General features: G+C 37.2%; 1 protein-coding gene across 14 annotated transcripts in view; it reads left to right on the forward strand.

Moving 5' to 3' along the window:
• Positions 1-21573, forward strand: part of IFT81 (intraflagellar transport 81) — a 106448-nt gene that overhangs the window by 74998 nt on the left and 9877 nt on the right. For 3 of the 14 annotated variants that reach the window (XM_038575025.1, XM_038575028.1, XM_038575026.1), the window contains exons 18-19: positions 1146-1191; positions 8133-8276. In XM_038575025.1, coding sequence (XP_038430953.1) covers positions 1146-1191; positions 8133-8276 — 190 coding nt within the window. Of the gene's footprint in view, positions 1-1145; positions 1192-8132; positions 8876-12307; positions 12341-21573 lie in introns of those variants that run through there. The other 11 variants (XM_038575030.1, XM_038575033.1, XM_038575034.1 and 8 more) reach the window with 11 other exon arrangements.

Raw genomic sequence — 21573 nt, forward strand, 5'->3', positions numbered from 1 at the left:
ATACAGTTTTTCTTTTTTTAAGATTTTATTTAGTCATGAAAGACAAGAGAGAGAGGCAGAGACACAGGCAGAGGGAAAAGCAGACTCCATGCAGGCAGCCTGATGTGGGACTCAATCCCAGGACTCCAGGGTCACACCCTGGGCAGAAGGCAGGTGCTAAACCGTTGAGCCACCCAGGGATCCCCTACAGTTTTTCTCTTAATTATTTATCTAAAATTCTCTCTTTCAGTATTTATAGCTCTACCCCTTCCTTTTTACAAGTCTATATTATTCCTTTGAATGGATGTACCATAATTTATTTAAATATTTCCCCATCTATTTACACATAGTTTATTTGCAGATTTCACTGTTACAAGCAATGGTGAGGTAAACAGTCTTTACATATATTTTTAGTTATGAGAATTTTTCTTTAGGATGACTTCCTAGAAGTAGAATTGCAGGATTAGATGTTATATAATATTTATTTAAAATGTGTATTCTAAAGGGCAGCCCCGGTGGCGCAGTGGTTTAGCGCCTCCTACAGCCCGGGGTGTGATCCTGGAGACCAGGGATCAAGTCCCACATGGGGCTCCCTGCATGAAGCCTGCTTCTCCCTCTGCCTGTGTCTCTGCCTCTCTCTCCTTCTCTGAATAAATAAATAAATCTTTTTTAAAAACTAAAATAAAAAATAAAATGTGTATCCTTTCTCCTTTCTACAAACCTCTTCAAAAATAAAGTGTGACTGGGGTGCCTATCTGGCTTAGTTGGAAAAGCATGCAACTTGATCTCTGGGTTGTGAGTGCGAGCTCCACCTTGGTTGTAGAGATTACTTAAATAAATAAGAACTTAAAAAAATAAAGTGTAACTTAAGCAAATGTGTTACCATTGTTTTAAGTGTAAATTAACCAGAAATAGTACTCAACATTTTAATTCTCTTTATTTCTTATGCAGTGTTTTGTAGGTTTTTTTCCCCATAAATTACTGTTTACTAGAAGAATTGACAAAAGATGGGGAAAGAGTGTGTTTGGTAATGGTTTTCATTCTGACTCCAATACTCTAAACTATGTTGTCTAATATGTTTATATTGATAAGTTAATTTATAATTTAGTTGTATGATCAAATCAATTGAAGAAAATTGAAGCTAAATCATTATGTTGATTTCCTAGGGAGCAGTATACAAAAAATATTGCTGAACAGGAAAACCTTGGCAAGGTAGGAATATATTATTTATTTTTTTAAGTGTGTCTAATTCAGGCTGTTAGTACATGATTTTATTTTATTTTTTATTTTTTTAGTGCATGATTTTAATATTATTCTTTTTAAAAGGTTATAGTACAGTTTTCTTTTGTTTTTTTTTTTTAATTTTTATTTATTTATAATAGTCACACAGAGAGAGGGAGAGAGAGGCAGAGACACAGGCAGAGGGAGAAGCAGGCTCTATGCACCGGGAGCCTGACGTGGGATTCGATCCCGGGTCTCCAGGATCGTGCCCTGGGCCAAAGGCAGGCGCCAAACTGCTGCGCCACCCAGGGATCCCTATAGTACAGTTTTCAAAGGGAAATTGCATCTTTCTTAATCTCTTGCAAAAATGAAGACTCTTCTTCAGGAATTTATGAGTAGAGTGTGTGTATACAAAAGTGAAAGCACATGGATTTTTGGAGAAAAACAAATCTAGTTTTAATTAACAAGGAGTTTGGGATCCCTGGGTGGCGCAGCGGTTTAGCGCCTGCCTTTGGCCCAGGGCGCGATCCTGGAGACCCAGGATCGATTCCCACGTCGGGCTCCCGGTGCATGGAGCCTGCTTCTCTCTGCCTGTGTCTCTGCCTCTCTTTCTCTCTCTGTGACTATCATAAATAAAAAAAAAAAATTAAAAAAAATAATTAACAAGGAGTTTATGAGAAAGTTCTGGATAAGAAACAAAACTGCCACGTGTAATAAACTATAACTTTTTAGATAATACTCAGGTATCTCTTTATGAGATAAGTATGAATTTATTTATTTAATAAAGACAAAGCTCATTACTGTGATCCAGACACTGGTCCATGCCCTTCACATTGATTCATTTAACACACATAATCAAAAAACCTTCCTTATTATTCCATATTCAGCTCCTTCCCTGCCAGTCTTATGAAAGCAGGAATATGTGATTAAGTCTTGTTTTCTCAGTTCTCTAAGACACTCCTAGTAGAAGAGGTGGTAGATAGTAAAGGCCTTGACCACCAGGACTTAAATGACCTAATTCATTGATTATTTTAATTGACTTCATAAAGCAACACATTTGACAGTAATTTTAAAAATACCAGCTCTGTCGTTCTTTTGGGGATCCCTGGGTGGCTCAGTGGTTTAGCGCCTGCTTCAGCCCAGGGTGTGATCCTGGAGTCCTGGGATCGAGTCCCACATCAGGCTCCCTGCATGGAACCTGCTTCTCCCTCTGCACTTCTCTCTCACTCTCGCTCTCTCTCTCTCTCTCTCTGTGTCTCTCATGAATAAATAAAATCTTTTTTAAAAAATCTATATTTATCAACAACTCAGGACCAGTCATCAAGTAGGCTAGCTTCAGTCCTAGGTTTGTAGTTCTGAACAAGCCCCTTAACCACTTTGGAGTTCACTTCCTCATATTCAAACTGAAATAGGTAGTTTAAAATTTTTCAATTAAATTACCTACATGAGTTCTAAGATTATCTTCAATGATTTTAAATCTGAGTTGCATAGTGAAGGCTAACCACACTTCACTAAACACCATTTTATGTTTCTTAGTTTCACTATTGAAAATTGAAATTTCTTATTAGTTTTTCTAATAAGAAAGTCAAATTTGTAGCACCCTAGTTAGGGATTGTTTAGCTGTAGTTTTTCTTTAAAAATAATGGCTATATATGGAATTTCTATTCAAATGATCATGAGTCTGAAGCTTGCCCATTCTGAAAGTACAAATGAAAAATAAGGCTTTGTTTCATTTTTAATGCATTGTATAATTAAGCTCTTGGTCTGACTCGATTGATGGCAAAATTATTCATCCTTATTTACATTTTCTTTTTTCTTTTTTTGAGAGAGTGCAAGCAGGGGTATGGGACAGAGGGGGAGGAGAGAGAGTATCTTAAGCAGGCTCCACGCTCAGCACAAAGCCCAAGTGGGACTCGATCTCATGACTCTGAGATTGTGACCTGAGCTGAAATCAAGAGTCAGACCCTCAACCTACTTGAGTTACCCAGGCACTCCTCATTTTGGTTTTTTAGATTTATTTATTTATTTATTTTAGAGGGAGCAGAGAGAGGCAGAGGGAGAGAGAGAAAAAGTCTTAAAACAGGCTCCACGCGGAATGCAAAGCCCAATGTGGGGCTCATTCTCATGACTCTGAAATCACAACCTGAGCCAAAACCAAGAGTCGGTTGCTCAACCAGCTGTGCCACCCAGATGCCCCTTTATTTACATTTTCTGGTTTGAATTGTTAATTAAAAAATATACATGTATCTCTGCTTTTATATAAGCACTGAATTGGCTTCCATAAACCTATTAAGTAATATTCTAAAGTTAAACTTTAGAAAATAAATGGTATGGAAAACAATAACATAATTACTAAATAGACTTTTGTAAAGTCTTTTGAAAAAGACTCCTTTAAAAACTAAAAAACAGGGGCACTTGGGTGGCTCCGTCGATTCAGTGCCTGCCTTCAGCTCAGGTCATGACCTCAGGGTCCTGGAATCGAACCCCATATCCGACTCTCTGCTCAGCAGGGAGTCTGCTTCTTCTGCTCCCTCTCCCTCTCCCTCTATGTTCTTTCTCGCTCTCATGCTCTTTCAAATAAATAAAATCTCTAGAAAACCATATGAAGACATTTATTATGGAAAATTTCAAGTCTAATAAAAGTAGAGAAATAATGTAATGAATTTATGTGTAACCATCAGTCAACTTCAATAATTAAACTCATGACCAGTCTTGTTTTTTCTATAGTCCCATCCATTCCCACCCCAACTCATTTTTAGGTGAATCTCAGAGATCTTATTATTATTTTTTTGGTCATATTTCAGTTTGTATCATAAAGGCTGTTTTTGAACATAACCACATGCCATTATCATGCCAAAAATAATTTAACATAATTGCATAATACCAAATGCCCAATGTTCAAATTTCCCTGATTGTCTCACAATTTCTTAATGGTATATTTGTTTGAATCAGGATCCTAATAAGAGTTCATACAGTGCTATTAGTTAATATAGCTCTTAAGTCTCTTTCTCTAGGTTACTCTTTCATCTTTTTTCTTTACAATTTATTTGTTGGAAAGTTAAAAAAAAAAAAAAACTGGTTATTGTCCTGATGCGTTTCCAACATCCTGAACTTTGCTAATGCATCCCTGTGGTGTCAACTACATATTCTTCTGTCCCCAGTATGTCCTGTGAATTGGTAGGTAGATCTATAGGCTTGATTAAATATGATTCGATATTTGGAAAACATACTTTATAGGTGGTAGTATATACTCTGTCCAGAAGCTCTGTTTTTATAATGTAGGCAGCCAATGAAATCACTTCCTAGATCCATTAAGTCATTAGAGATTGCAAAAGGATGACTTTCTAATTATGTTGTTCCTTCTTCATTTATTGGCTGGAATAATTCTGTAAAGAACAACTCCTTATCAACTACCTAGTTACCCTAAGGTACAGTTCATATAAGAAAGGCAGAATAACTGCTTGATTTGCTTATTTGCTGCTTTTCAAAATGATGAGTTTTTTTTAAACATCCTTGACAAGTATCTTTATGAATCTTAGATTTAACTTATTAGATATGTGTTGATCTATTTTAATTACTATTCCTGTCAGTGCTCAAATTGTACCATGTTTGGCTACTGGAAGTCTCTTGAATCCTTTTGAAATATTTTTGAAACAATCCTGCTAGACTTTGATGGCTTATTTTCTGGTATGACAAAACATTCCAGAGTCGTCCTGTACATGTCTTGTTCCAAACCTAGAATTGGCCATTTCTCTAAAAAAAGTGTTCATCTGTTCTTTCTTTGTGATTTGTGAATAAATGCCCATCATGTTAATGTAAATAAAAAATGAAAGGAAACCTTAAAACTGATTCCTTCATTCTATCAGAGATATTGTGAGTTCTGTGCGCCTTCTTCCATTTATGGGATGACATGCCACACTCAAAAGGAAAAAAAGAAATAATTTTATGTTTGAAAGCATATATTTTAATCAAGTTGTAAACAATCACTAGAGATTTTTGGGTTTTAAGATTTAGTGTGATTATCAAGAATTAGCTTTCATCCAAACATTTCATGTTAGGTAATATATTTTCTCATATGAAAACGTTCCTCTCTTTTGTTTTGAAAAGTATGTGGATAGATGCTTTGTGTAGAGAAATATTTATCAAACCTGAATCCTTTCAAAGACCCAAATGTAATTGCTAATTACAGTGTGGCGTTTTACTGCAGGATCTTTGCAAAAGTGGTAGCAGCAGTCTGACAAGTGTATTTTAGCAAAAGGAGCCATTGATTAGCTGATCCCCCAATTGTCAGTCTGTATCGTTTAAGAAACAGTTCCTCAATCCTCTCCTTGCTAGAGTAGATCTAAAACACCAAACCTAGCCTTTCAAAGTCATGATAGCCAAAGTCTTTGAAACCAGCATAGACTGGACATCCACAGCCCTCCTCACGCCAACTGAGTTTTTGGAATTATACCAGCCAATAGTGCTACGATTCACACTACCATATACTAGAATTTGCCTTATCAAGTACTGTGGAATACTGTACTGAAAGTTATAAATTCCCTCACCCCTATTATACCACCTCCTCTTTAAAGAGCAATGAAATCTGTGACGAGTATTTTTTGTACAACTATCAACAAAACAGTAATATTAAAAATAAATTATATACTAAGGCAATTGCATTCATAAATTTAAAGGTTTCAAATACACATGGTTATGAAGCACATTAAATTTAATGTTTCTGACACAGATGGTACCCACATCCTGTCTTCGGTTTCTTTAAATAACTTACAGGTTGTTGGGATTTTTGGCAAAGAATTATTCCAATAACATAAGAACATTTATAGCTAAGTAGTACCTTAATCTTAAAATCATTCTAAGAACTCTTAAAATTCTTGATCTGACTTACCACTTTTGTTTTAGTTCATTAGGACAAAAATATTTGTCAGATACTTTAAGTTTTTATTTAAATTCCAGTTAACATACAGTGTAACATTAGTTTTAGGTGTGCAACAGTGATTCAGCACTGCATACACTACCTGGTGCTCCTCACAAGTGCACTCCATAGTCCCCATCACATCAACTATTTAACCCATCCTCCCACCCATCTGCCCTCTGGTAACCCTCTGTGTTCTCTATAGTTCAGTCTGTTTCTTGGTTTCTCTCTCTCTCACTCTCTCTCTCTCTCTTTTGTAACATAGACTTAAATAGATGTATTTGCATGCCAGGTATTGTGTCAAAAATTTGCTGGCTATATTTAAATTCTATTTTTTTTAAGTTTTTTTTTTTTTTTTTTTTTTTGAGAGAGAGGGGGCACAAGCATGGGGAGGGGCAGAAGGAGAGGGAAAAGCAGACTCCCCACTAAGCAGGGACTGGACCCCTGGTCCCAGTACCACGGGACCACTACCTGAGCTGAAGGCAAGTGCTTAACTGATGGAGCCACCCAGGTACCCCCAAATTCTGTTTTCTTAATTCTGCTCTGCTTTCTGTTGCTATTTGCTGATATTAGCCATAGCTGGGGAGGGCAGTCTTCAGTAGAGTGTTTTGAATCTAGTCCTCAGCTTAGTTTAGCCTATTATCTGGGCAAGTACCAATGACCAGACTTCTCATTTGTGTCCTTAAATCAACTAACTATGAGATCAATCATATGCCAAGAGAGGAAAGGATGGGGATGTTTCTCTCTTACCTGTTTCCGTGTCTTTGGTTGTCTTTCTGTCCTTGGGGGTTTCTCACGTTCAGTGTCACTGTGTGCATTTCTGTCACACTGCGTTTCCTGATGTGTGCACTATCATCATCTCTGTTTTCCTCTGCTTACCTGCCTACTTTCTCCTCTTCTTTCCTTCCTCTCATTGCCTCTTTCTGCTGTGCCTCCTTTCAGTCACCCTTTCTGAATTTGCCCTGAGGTTGAACCAAAGTATATATTTACAATTTATTGAAGGTTTTCTTGTTTATAATTTTAGAGTCTGAGTAGAACAGTTTTGACAAAGGGAATCATACAGGCTATTAGTAACACAATTCTGGGGGCACCTGGCTCACTTAGTTGGTAGAGCATGAGACTCTGAATCTCAGGGTCATGAGTTTGAGCCCATGCTGGGCATGGAGCCTACTTAAAAATAAATAAAAACAGGGGATCCCTGGGTGGCGCAGCAGTTTAGCGCCTGCCTTTGGCCCAGGGCGCGATCCTGGAGACCCGGGATCGAATCCCACGTCGAGCTCCCGGTGCATGGAACCTGCTTCTCCCTCTGCCTATGTCTATGCCTCTCTCTCTGTGTGGCTATCATAAATTAAAAAAAAAAAATTCTGAGAAGGACTTGGCCTATTTAGTACTGTACTTTTTTAAAAAATCACAAAACCTTCTTCCTGAGGAATATATACATACAATTTGATTTACTTGGATGCATATAGAGCACACACAGATTCAGGAGAGAATATAATATTTAATAATAATAACAACATATATGATAGTTTATCAAGTATTTCCAGATCTATTATGTCATGTGAAAAAATAATCTTATAACGCAGATAATTTTATAATTATCCCCTATTATCAACCTTAATTGACAATTGAGAAAACTGAGTTCCAGAGAAATGGTATTACTTCCAACAAATGGAAGTAATACCAGCTGGTGACAAAGCCACATTTGAAACCAAAGTCTTCTGACTTCCAAACTTCTCATTCTTTTTAACATATCATGATACTGTTCACTTTGCTGATTCCCTTTAATTTTTCCCTCCCTTTCTATTTTCATATTATTTTTAACTTAAGGCTTCCTACGTCTATAATCAGTTTAATTTTTATCATCTTAGTCTTCATACATCTCAGGAGAACCTGGTTTCATTAACTGTTATTCATCAGATGTACACCATATCATATTCTTGTGATGATCACAATAGAAGTAAATCCCTGTAACTGAGATTTAATCATTCTTGCTTTGTTTTGTTTTTAATGGTAGAAACTCCGAGAAAAACAAAAAGCTGTACGAGAAAGTCATGGTCCAAACATGAAACAAGCAAAAATGTGGCGTGATTTTGAACAGTTGATGGAATGTAAGAAACAGTGCTTTCTGAAACAACAAAGCCAAACTTCCATTGGTCAGGTAATTCAGGAGGGAGGAGAGGACCGGCTGATACTCTGAATTCATGTGTCATCATTTGAGGTTTTAGTTGATATTACTAGATGTAATATAAATTGTGTAAGCACAATCCCATAATGTATTTATTTTCTGGAAAGTAATTTGTACAACATTTTGCTTTCAGATTAGCATTCCCTGTTAAGTTTCCTTGGAAGAAAATGTTAATAAGTTAGATCTAGGTTTTAAAGTTTTTTAAAATGAAAACAGCTTTTATTGTTTTGCTTAGTTTAGATATCAGTGGTGTCTTAGGAGTTTTATGAGACAGGAGACTACGTTTACTCTCCATAAATGTAAGCATATGTCCATTAAGAAGCATGTAGTTTTCTTTTTAATGCAATAACCCAATGGCTTAATGTTCTTCTTAATCTTTTTTTAACTTTAGAGGAATCTTTTAGGAACTAATATCTCTTGTTTTGAAGAAACATTTATCTGAAGTTCAGCAATTCCTACAGTTTCACTTCAGTTTCTCTTTCTTCTGTAAAATTCAAGAAAATTTACTATTTTAAATAACATATTTGTTCTGTCTGTATTATTTAAAGACAAATAAAACTTGGTGCACATATGATGGCTATTTATTTTTTAATTATATAATTGTGTCAAATTATTTTTTAACTATTCATGTTCTAGTATTAAATTTAAGGATTTTTACTTATTTTCATTCAAAATCTATTATAGTATTTAGGTCTTACGGACTGTTATTTTAAATATAAAAAATAGTAATAGAATATAGAAATTATCATGTGCTAAAAAGCTACAATAGGATTCCAAGTGAAATTCAAGAGTCCAAAGTGCTTCTAATTTCTGCTTCATTTGGACAGAGTACTTGAAAACTTCTTTGATTTTTCCTTAAAGAAAGATGAAATTCATATGGTACCTTTCATTTCAGTTTCATTATACTTATTTAAATGTCTTTCCCTTAGGTGTGCCTGGGTGGCACAGTTGGTTAAGTATCCAACTCTTGATTTGGGCTCAGGTCATGTTCTTAGGGTCCTGAGCTCTCATCAGCCTCCACACTCCGCACGAGTCTGCCTGAGACTTCTCCCTCTGTCCCTCTGCCCCATGCTTATTTTCTCTCTCTAAAATAAATAAATCTGGGATCCCTGGGTGGCTCAGCGATTTAGCGCCTGCCTTTGACCCGGGGCGCGATCCTGGAGTCCCAGGATCGAGTCCCACGTCGGGCTCCCGACATGGAGCCTGCTTCTCCCTCCTCCTGTGTCTCTGCCTCTCTCTCTCTCTCTCTCTCTCTCTCTCTCTCTCTATGTCTATCATAAATAAATAAATCTTTAAGAAAAAGCAAAATAAATAAATCTTTTTTAAAAAATGAAATGTCTTCCCTTTAGATTTGAAAACTCAGATTTCAGATTATTCTAGATTATTAGCATGTCAGTCTTGGGTTAGTTCTCTGTAGCTAGCTATCCTGGGATGGCAGTAAGAGGCAAAAAACATTTCAATGAAAAAGTTGTTTCTACCCTGTGCAAAACATACAAACTTGATTATGGGATCTCTTTGTTTCCAAGTAGGTTCTACTCTTACTTTTTGTTTGAAAGCTTCTTTCTTGGTAATCAGAGAAACTTACCAGCATGGGAGAGTATTGGTAACTCTAGGAGCTATCGCAAGAAGAGATGGGATCCATCAGAGCAACGAAGAACTTACCAATAAAGTGTGGAAAGAAACTTCTTGGGGCGCCTGGGTGGCTCAGTCAATTAAGCATCTAACATTGGCTCAGGTCATGATCCCGGAGTCCTGGGATGGAGACCTGGCATCCAGTAGAGCTTACTAACCAGCAGGGAGCCTGCTTCTCCCTCTACCTCTGCCCCTCTCCCTGAGCTCTCCCTCCCTCTCTCTGTCTCTCCCTCTCTCCCTCCCGCTCACTCTCTTTCTCAAGTAAATAAATAAAATGTTAGGGGAAAAAAAGAAACTCCTTTTAATTAATTTCAAGAAAAAAAGAAGCATTTTAATATTATTATGTGGTTTGAATCTGGTCCTTAGGTTACTTTATCCTCCTATTTGGACAAGTATCAGCTACCAGAATTCTTATTTGTGCCTTTATTTTTTTTAAAGGTTTTATTTATTTATTCATGAGAGACAGAGAGAGAGAGGCAGAGACACAGGCAGAGGGAGAAGCAGACTGCATGCAGGGAGCCCAATGTGGGACTTGATCCTGGGACTCCAGTATCACGCCTTGGGCGGAAGGCAGCGCTAAACCGCTGAGCCACCCGGGCTGCCCATCATTTGTGCCTTTAGATCAACAACTAGATCCACTAGATCTAAAAGAGGAAAGGCTGTGTTTCAGTGTGGAAACAAACCTTTCTTAATTCAATAAATCAGTTTTTGAACATTAAGGTAGATGCATTTGCTCAGTGTTGGCTACTGGCTTGTTATTTTTAAGCTAGTAGCGAGTGATGTTCCTTTAACCAGAGTATGAATTCCTTTTCAAATATTTGAAAAAGACTAGATGTCCCTCACAGAAACAACATTTTATTCCCCTAAGGAAAATCAATTTGTAAGATTATTAAGCTTGGTGATTACTTTTTTTAGCCTTCACTATCCTTGATACTCTTCTCTTAATTTTAAAAATTGTTAATGACAGATACTCCAAGGAATGCTTATAATTCTGATTTGATTATTACTTGCCATCTTTAGTCCACACAGAAAGTATATGTGGATTAGACGCTAGGCAGCTCCAAAATTACTTTATTAACTGAAGCAGAACATCATTATTACTTCAAGAAAAGCAAGCTGGAAAAAAAAAAAAGCAAACCCTAAAAGTACAGAGTTATTTATAGTTTTTATGTAACATTGGACATTTAGTAATGCATCTTTATGGGTTTTATACAGTGACTTTCCACTCATTTTGTGATTTGATTGGAACATGAAAAAGGTTTGACTAACTCTGACAGTTTTTGACAACTGGCACTTACAGAAGAGCCTATTACATTTTTCCTTCAGGATTGATACTCTAGCTGGCTAATTGATGAGAGTACTTAATTGTTTTGGAAAATAATCTGTCTTCCACATGATGGCCCAAATAAAGAAGAAAAATGTAGCCTGTGAAATCTGCTTTTGCGTTCATGGATTTGCTTCTCCTAGGACATGGTGTTGCCAACTATTGCATGGGACTGACTGTATAAACTGTAAATTTCAAAAGGCCACTGCTTATCTTCCTTTCTATATTAGCTCAGGAAATAATCCGACTTTAAAGGTTTTCCTTTAAGAACAATCTTATAATAGGATAATGTCTTTTCTGTTATAAGTCTATTAACAAATCCAAGATTCTGTATTTTTCCGGTCCAGAGAGTGTACCAGAAAAATGTTAGTTAGAACATTGTTTAAAGGCTTGTGGAGGGATCCCTGGGTGGCGCAGCGGTTTGGCGCCTGCCTTTGGCCCAGGGCGCGATCCTGGGAGATCCGGGATCGAATCCCACATCAGGCTCCCGGTGCATGGAGCCTGCTTCTCTCTCTGCCTCTCTCTCTCTTTCTCTCTCTCTCTCTCTCTGTAACTATCATAAATGAATAAAAAATTAAAAAAAAAATAAAGGCTTGTGGAAATCAAACCAGATCTCAGGAAGTTACAGAACACTTAACCTTCTTTAGATTAATACTTTTTATCATTTTGCTTAATTTCAATGGGCAGCAATAATAAAATATGCCATTTCATTAAACTATATCAAATCCAAATGTATCACTCTGCCTTATTTATATAATATATATAAATTTTCTGGAAAATTTTAAGCTCTGTGCATTTTTCAAGTTTGATTATTTCTTAACTTTTAAGCTAACATGATAAGAGCACCTTTTGGTAATTGGAGTACAATGAATATATTGCTTAAACTAAAAATGTGTAAATATAGTGAATTCTTCTGAATTGAATTTGAAAATATGCACAAATGAATAACTTGACAAAGCTGCCTTTACAAAGGCAAAATCCAATTTGTATTGAAAAATGACTTCCTATGGAGATGTGTGTCTTATAGAAATCTCCTTGTCATACACAGGCATTTATCCTACATTAGTGACTAATGAATATGAATCAAAGGTTTGTTTCTACAAACGATTCTAGGCACTTACATCATTCCTCTTGTTTGGCATGAAGGAGTGTTTAGCCCTAGAGAGTGGGTAAGTAAGCAACCTGATGATTAACTTCCATTAAACTTAGTTATTTCAATAACTTATCCATTGTTGTAGTGAAAGTAAGATCTAGATTGTATATATAATAAATCCTTTTTTAAACAATCTGTGGCAGCCAGGAGATTTTTTTTTAAGTTGCACTTTTATTAAATATAAAATTGCTTCTCTATCCAGAAGGAGCTACTGGCTCAGCTCCTTTTCCCTTTCCTTTTAATGAGAACAGTTTAATTAGAGCTGTTTAGTATATGGCAGCCCGGCATGAGGTGAGCATTTTGTCCAGGACGGATAGAGACCATCCAAAGTTATCTGTATATTTTTGATCTTTGACTCTCCCATCTTAAGACAATACAAAAAAGAGAAAGTTGGCTGTAACAGTCATTCAGTCCCATCCCATCCTTGCAAAAGAAATAAAAAACTAAAACACAGAATCCAAGCAAGTATTTTTTAAAAGACTTGGACAAACATATGCTTTCTGCTCCCATGCTCCCTCTTTTGGCAAAGTGGAAGTACTTTCTCTGCAAACAGTTAATTTCACAATTTCCTCTCTAGGATTACTGAGAGACTTTGAGTCACCAAACTCGGTTTACTGCTATGGAAATTCACTCTTCAGACAGAACACAGGAGGAAATTAAAGATTTCTGTTTTTCAGTGAAAGTATTGGTTTCCACCTCAGTTCAGAGTGTAGCAGCAAGTTCCTGGCAGGGCTGCTGCTTAGTACTGCACGTGGTAACCTGGTAAATAGCCATAGAATTTTGGAGCTTGCAAGGAACCTCAGGATGATTTGTGTAGTCATTTATTAAATTGGGACCTTTGAGAGCTCTCTTTCATCCTCTCAACAGTGCAGAAATCAGTACTGCACCGCTTATAGCAAATCACTTTCCAGCCTCAGTGGAGTAACCGCAATGCGGCTCACTCCTCACGAGGGAGCCTGTTTCATTGTTAAAGAGCACTGATTAGTTTCTGGGTTCTAAAAATGAATCAAACTTACAGAGAGAGGAAAAAAATTTAAATATCATTTAGGCAAAGCAAGATTGAACCAATTTTACTCTGTGAAGCTTTGTAACTATAATCATTATTGAGCACTTAATATGGACCAGATACTGTCCTAAGTGCTTTCTGGGTCTGAACTAATGTAACTCTCACAATAACCCTAGGAGGTACATACTATTATATCCATTCAATAGATGAGGAAACAGGCACAGATAGGCTTTCACAGTATTACACAGCTAATCACTGTGGGCAGAGCCAGGACTGGAAACCTATGCTCTTCACTCCTCTGCTCTATGAACTACAGTGTGACCCCTGTATATACTGGTTGAATATGTGCAGGCAGCTTGATGTCCATTTAAAGAACTATAATTGTGTGAAATTATGATTCTTTTTTAAAAATCTGTTCACTTAATGTACCTAAGAAAAAACTTTAGTAAATGAGTGAAAATAAACTACCATCCAGATTTGGGAATTATGCTAAAAATGAATGTCAAGTAAATGCATAAAAGAAAGGAGTGATAGTTTTAGATATAGAACAAATGGAAGCTTTATAGGTTGTAATTTAAATCTCCATAAAAGTGTTAAAATCATATATGTCTTGTTGCTGACATATAGATAGATTCCAGTTTTTTATTTTATGAATAATGCTGCAATGGAACTTAAAAATTGAATACAATACTTAATTTGAAATACAATATTAAGCAAAACCACTAAATTTATTTGATTTGGTCGAATCCAGAATCCACTGAATTGTGAGCTGTTTTTTTTTTAAGATTTTATTTATTCATTTGAGAGAGAGAGCATGAGCAGAGGTCAGAGTGAGAAAGAGGAACAGGCTCCCCACTGAGCAGGGAGCCCCACATGGGGCTCCATCACAGGACCCTGGGATCATGACCTGAGCCAAAGGCAGATAGATGCTTAACTGACTGAGCCATGCCGGCGCCCCCATTGAATTGTTTTATAGACATTTCTTGCCTTCCTCAGTGAAAATGCCAAGGCTAAACCAAAGAAGTTAGCAAGATTTTACTTGATTAATTGAAGAATGAAATTGCAAATTCATTTATTTATTTATTTGCAAATATTTATTATCTTCTGTGTGCCTGACATTGTGCTCAGTGCTAAAATCTAACGTGAATGTGACCTGTTTTGACTTTCAAAGAGCTCACTGTCTAGAAGACTCTACTTTTATGTAGCAAAAATTAAAGATCTTTTATGTTTAAAAAAAAACAAGGAGCTCAGAGGAAGAAGCAACTAAATCTGACATGGGGGACTGAGGAAAGACTATTAATGGAAGAGGTAGGACTTCAGCTGGGTTTGTAAGAATGAGTTAAGATTTTGATAGTCATGGGAGAGGAGAAAGACATAAAGGTGTCTGAGAACATGGCATGCTCAGGAAATGACAAGAAATCTAGTATGGCTCAGAAAGTAACCCAGGTGCATGAGGGAGAGGAAGGAACTTCTATCATGTGCCAAGCTCTGTAATTTGTTGTGCTAGGTACTCAGCTAGACTCTCTGAAAAGGTACAATAAGTGTATAAGACATGGCCCCATCATTAACAGGACTAACAATACATTGAACGGCAGCAAACATATTAGAACCCAATAATCAAGTGCTAAATTCTGTGGTGCTATCAAAGTTCAATCACAACAGAGACCTAAAGAGGACTAAAGGGTCAAAGTGGAGTCCTAGGAAGTCTCATTCAAGAAGGAAGAATGATGGGGGCCTGAAAAGATGAGGATTTGGACAGGTGAATGGAAGAGCGTGAGAGGAACGCAGATGGATGAAACCAGCAGGTGCTCATTGGCCCTTTCCTGCATCCAACTCCGTATCAAGCACATCAAGCAGGAAAAGGCATAGCCTTCCCCTTTCAGGAACTTGAAGTCTAGTTATCAAGATGAGAAATGTAACCAACAACTGAAGCAGTTTTTAGCACTGGATCATCCAGTAGGCAAACTGAGACACACTGAATTTTCTGAAAGTGTTTAATATTTCAGAGATCAAAAAAAATATTTCAGAGATCAAAGAAGTTTTCTTTAGAAAAATAATAACTGGAGCACCTGGGTGGCTCATTCAGCTGAAGTGTCTGCCTTCAGGTCATGATCCCAGGGTCCTGGGATCGAGTCCTACATCAGGCTCCCTGTTTAGTGAGGAGTCTGCTTTTTGCCCTCCCTGTGCCTTCACTCCCCCTGCTTGTGCTTTCTCAATCTCTCCCAAAGAAATAAAAATCTTTGGGGGGGGGGAAAAATAAAAATCTGAACTATTAGACTTCCTTACACTTGTCTCAGGGTTTAGGATCTCTAAAAGTTTCAATGCAGCTTTCTGGAATAGGATTAGGAGTTAACAGACCTAAGGGCAAAAGGAGAAAACACTTTGGGCTGGAACAGTTCGGGCAGGCTGGAGAAGGAGCTGCAGGTACAAGTTAAAATCCTTCTGGACACAAGGGCAGAATGTGGCTCAGGGAGGAAGCAAGAATTCCGTGAGGAAGAGGAAGTGAGAAAGGAATGCCCCTCGAGTGCTAGCCAGGCAATACTAGAGGGAACTGGGACTAATTTGGAGATGGAAACCAAATTGTTGAAGGTTTTGAGGTGGTGCAATTGGGAGTCATGTCCTTATGGTGTATGATAATCAGGAGTTGTTAATATCCCTGCTTCTCCTTGGACACTTGATGAAATGAGAGACTTGCTACATTGTAGAGAATGACAAACTGATCACTGCCCCCAGGAGACTGCTATCATGGACTAAGTTTGGTTTTTTTTTCATGACAGAGGAGAGGCAATAAGCCAGTTACTTATTTCTTTGCATTTAGGGGGATTTTTTTTACACTAATGCAGAAAATCGGCCTTTTATTCTTTGATTCAGGTTACAACACTGTGCCCTCTCTACCATCACTCTTTTGTTCCATGTAACATTTTCAGAGGTGTGAAAAAAAATTGATAATTCCAAGGAATCAGGCTTAGAAACAGTATATTTAAGAGTTATACGTCTGTTGAGAGGCATTTTTATAAGTTTACATGATTTTCTCTATATTAAAAAATGTGAGAAAGAATTCAGAGCTGATGTAGAACTGTGCTTGATTTCTTTTTCTTGAGAGTAGGAAAAAGAACTCCTTTTTGTTGTAGTTAATTGCCAAGTCACCAAGGAAAGCCTCCACGCTTGACGAGACCCACTTGCTAGTGACTTGGCAATGTCAAACAAATGTTCAACTTTTATTCTGACACTTCTTGAAGAATTTGATTGAAACTATATATGTCCAGATAACACTCAGCAAAGTGCCCTTCTTGCATTTGTTTCAAGATATATTTGGAAACAAGAGAGATGACCTTGGATGCAGCTGCTTTTCCAATGTAGGACTTCTCTCTGGGTCTACTGAATATTTCCCAACATTGAAAATTCAAAGGATGGAAAAACATTTTAGTTACTATATGCCATAAGTCCTATGATGGAGGATCCCCGCCCCCTCCAGCGATATGTTCTGCCTCTAAAAGAATGATATATTTAGACCACAAACTCTATGTTAGCTTTCTAACCATCTATTTCAAAATACATTTAGAAACACATTTGCTTTTCATCAGAGCGCCTTTTTGTAATCTAAATTGAGCTGTCCTTGCTTTTTAAAATATTTTAGCATTTGAGAAATAAAAAATAACAAGCGGTTAACCTTTCACCTTTGCTTTCTGGCATTCAGAATTTGTTCTGAAGCCAGGTTTCATTGTGGCTTGATGTAAGATCTAAAAGAAGACTGGGGAGGCTCTGACATCCCCGGCTAAGGTTATTGCCACCTGTCCAGATGACAATACAAGTCCTGCTAGCCTAACCTCAAGCCTGAAAGCCAAGGTTAGCTTCCAGTTGAATCTACATTTAGCCCATGAAGATGGATGGTTTTAACTGTCATTACAGTGACGTTCTTTCAGTTACCATTATGCATATTTTGGAGGTTTAAGCAGTTCCATTTTTAATTTGTCATCACAGTCACAGGACAAGACTTAGGTAACCTGTTTGATGAAGTGACTTTACTTAAGCAAATAAATAAGAATTAGAGTCTGATCATTGTCCTTCATGGTATATTACCAGAGATAGTAACATTTTCTATTTTCATAGAATATCCTAAGATGTTATAGTCAGAGCATTTACAGAGATGATTGCATTGTTAGCAACAGTACATGAATTCCCAGTAAAATGTGTTAGGCATGTGCACATGCACACATGCACCTGCAGACTAGAAAAATACTGTATTATAATACTTGAAAGCATAGCTTATTCTCAAGGATTCCTTATTGCTTGATTTGGAATCAGATTAATTACATCAACCATTAGCCATAAGATGAGTGATTTTGAATAGTCAACAGATTATAAAAACTATCACCACTAAAATTCTTTTAAAGATGATCCATCCCATCAGATAATAGTCTGATCTCAAATTTTTAATTGTTATAAATTATTGCCCCAGCCTTGCTTTGCAATTTCCAAGTTCAAAAACTGGTGACTTTTATTTTTAATCTGACATTTACCCATTTATAAGAACGGATTTTCCATGGGCATAGCTATCTTGTGTACATTTCCATTATTTTACTCACGTTGAACTAGAGTAATTGCTGCAGTCACGGCACAGCCCTAATTAAGGAAACAAGAGTTAATAGTAGCCAAACTAATAGATTTTATAAGATAAGCAGTAAAGTTTGCTCCTACTGGTGCCAAAGACAACTCCCAGCTGCACAACTTTTGAGCTGTGCTGTATAATGATATGAAAAAGGAAAATAAGATGATACCTACAAAATGTTTCCAAGATCTATAGTGCTCAAGGAAGATTTTAATGAGAGAAAAGTCTCAGAGAAAAAGTAGTTTTATTTTAAGTAATACAGAGATTAAATGTGAGTTTTGCTGAATGTTTTCATAAAACATTATCTTCCAAATGTATGTTTTCTCATTCCCTTTTTATAAAAACATATACAAAACTTTGAGCCAAAAAGAATATTCCTGCGTGGTTTGTGCTGATTACGTTTGTCAGGACTGTCAGGAACCCTTTTCCCTCTATCCAGCTCTCCTTATATTCTCAGATACTCTTAACCAAATCAGGGCATTATTGATGTTCAGTTAGTTAAGTATTCATTGCTTGGGAATTAGTATCTCGCTGTCAACTTTCCTAGGACAGTAGAGATTTCTAGCAACTACAAAGTGAATGCATTTCTCTAAACCCTTTTTATCTGTGTCTTCCATAGATGGAATTCATATCCAGCTGCCTGCAGATTTATATAGATTCTGGTTTATCCAAATATTTGCAGTACCATCAAATCAAGAGTTTCTTTTGTTCTTATCATGCCCAAATATCTTACCTTGATCTTTTTGTTACAAAATCCAGATGTGTTTGTTTAATGAAGGCAGATCGAATATGTCCCTGGTTCAAACTCATTTTAGCATCATTTGTTTTTTCTGTCCATGATCCTCTCCAACTTTTTTTGTTCTCATATTTTTTTCTCCTTGTTTATGTATCATTCCATTACTATTTAAACTTTCTCTCATTATATCTCACATATTTTCTTGCCACTAATAAGTTCACTTTTGGAGCATCTTCCAATTTTTTTTTATTGAGGCAAATTTGATATATAACATTATATGAGTTTCAGGTGTACAACTTATAATTAATCATCTGTGTACACTGATGATGGTACAACTCTGTGATGATGCTACAGCTCTGTGAATATATTAGGAAACACTGAATGTGTGAATGCACTAAAAACCACTTTAAATTGGTGAATTGTGGGATCCATGGTTGGCTCAGAGGTTTATTTTTTTTTAATTTTTATTTATTTATGATAGTCACAGAGAGAGAAAGAGAGAGAGGCAGAGACATAGGGAGAGGGAGAAGCAGGCTCCATGCACCGGGAGCCCGATGTGGGATTCGATCCCGGGTCTCCAGGATCGCGCCCTGGGCCAAAGGCAGGCGCCAAACCGCTGCGCCACCCAGGGATCCCGGCTCAGAAGTTTAGCACCTGCCTTTGGCCCAGGGCATGATCCTGGGTCCTGGGATCGAGTCCTGCATCGGCTTCCTGCATGGAGCCTGCTTCTCCCTCTGCCTGTGTCTCTGCCTCTGTGTGTGTGTGTGTGTGTGTGTGTGTCATGAATAAATGAAATCTTTAAAAAATTGGTGAATTGTGGGGTATGTGAATTATGCCCCAATAAAACTGCTAAAAATAAAAATATAGGGCAGCTCAGATGGCCCAGGACATGATCCTGGGGACCCAGGATCGAGTCCCATGTGGGGTTCCCTGCACGGAGCCTATTTCTCCCTCTGCCTGTGTCTCTGCCTCTCTGTGTGTGTGTGTGTGTCTCATGAATAAATAAGTAAAATCTTTTTAAATAAAAATATAAAAATATAGTAACAAGTCAAATAATATCAAACAATATTAGTTTAAAAAAACAAAAAGCCCTCAACAACCTCAGTCTTCCTACTTCTCTGAGGCATTTCCAAAGTTTCTGGAATATTCCTCCAGATGTTTTCATTATATACATAAGTGCTTGTGTGTATTTACAGCCTTTTAAAATGGTACACAAAGGAGGTTATATTCACTGTTCTGCAACTTGCTTACTGCACTGAAGTCTTTGCACTCTTATGCAAGTATATCTGTCAGAGGAAAAAGAAACCATAGAAGTAGCATTATTATATTCAGAGGTATGTGCATTTAAAATTTTCATAGATAGATATTGCCAAATTACTGTTCAAAAAGCTGGTAATAATTTGCAATCCCATCAGTTGTGTATGACAGAGCCTAGTTTGCCATTCCTTTGCCTAAGCTAGGTGTACTAGCTTCATAACATCTTTGTCAGTATGATAGGTCTAATGAATTATTTTATTTTGTATTTTTGAAATTATGAATGAGATTGAGTTTTTATGGCTTATTTTTGATTGATTATGTGATATTTTTTCTTTTCTTTTTTTTAATTTTTATTTATTTATGATAGTCACACAGAGAGAGAGAGAGAGAGAGAGAGGCAGAGACACAGGCAGAGAGAGAGAAGCAGGCTCCATGCACCGGGAGCCTGACGTGGGATTCGATTCCGGGTCTCCAGGATCGCGCCCTGGGCCAAAGGCAGGCGCTAAACTGCTGCGCCACCCAGGGATCCCTATGTGATATTTTTTCTAATTGAAAAGTCCATAATTTTAATTGTAGAAATTTTGAATAATTAAAATCACATAATCTCACCACCCAGAGATTAGCACCATTTACAATTTTACTTTTGATCTTTCTATGAAATTTATTTTGTGTTTTTTTTAAGATTTTATTTATTTATTCATGAGAGACACACAGAGAGAGAGAGAGAGAGAGAGGCAGAGACACAGGCAGAGGGAGAAGCAGGCTCCATGTGGGGAGCCCGACATGGGACTCGATCCCGGGACTCCAGGATCACGCCCTGGGCTTAAGGCAGTGCTAAACCGCTGAGCCACCTGGGCTGCCCCTATCTTGTGTTTTGTTTTGTTAGCAAATAATGAGCGTTGGTGGTAGAGGAGCTTATTTTTATATTTAAAATACGAAGCTTACAAAAGGAGGTTATAATTCTGCTACTCAGAATATTGCTTTGAGCTCTTTTAATCAAGGTGCTATATAAATATTCAGTGGACTGAGCTCCCCTGTACCAAGCTTTTGGGATCAGCTAGTGGAAAAATCATTAGCATTCTTTCCTTGACACTGTACTGTCACTACTAGGGCTCAAACTGGATGAGATTTCCTGGGAGCCAACAGGTCTCTCAGTAAAGTAGTTGGACCTCTACAATCCTTTAATGGCATGGAATATAGAAGAATCCTGTACCTTAAAAAACAAACACACATTTTATAATACATGTTTATGTATGTGCCCACATTTATAGTCACTATTCTCTCTCATTTTCACACAAAAGGATATGAGATTAGTGAGCCAAGATAGGAGCATGCAGAAAGAATGCTGGAAATCTAGGGAACAGTAAAATGATTAGCGTACAGGGTCAGCCATTCAAAGACACAAGTCCTGTATGGTAATCCTATGTTTCCTTACCTGGTTCTTCTTTGGACTGGAAGAGCATGGAGTGCAGGGTAGATTCTGTTCACAGACCAAGGCAACTTTGATCAGTGAAGAATGAATGAATGGAAGTGAAGGAATGTGACCTTGACTA

The sequence above is a fragment of the Canis lupus genome, chromosome 26 (assembly GCF_011100685.1).
Source record: "Canis lupus familiaris isolate Mischka breed German Shepherd chromosome 26, alternate assembly UU_Cfam_GSD_1.0, whole genome shotgun sequence".
In the NCBI taxonomy this organism is placed as follows: domain Eukaryota; kingdom Metazoa; phylum Chordata; class Mammalia; order Carnivora; family Canidae; genus Canis; species Canis lupus.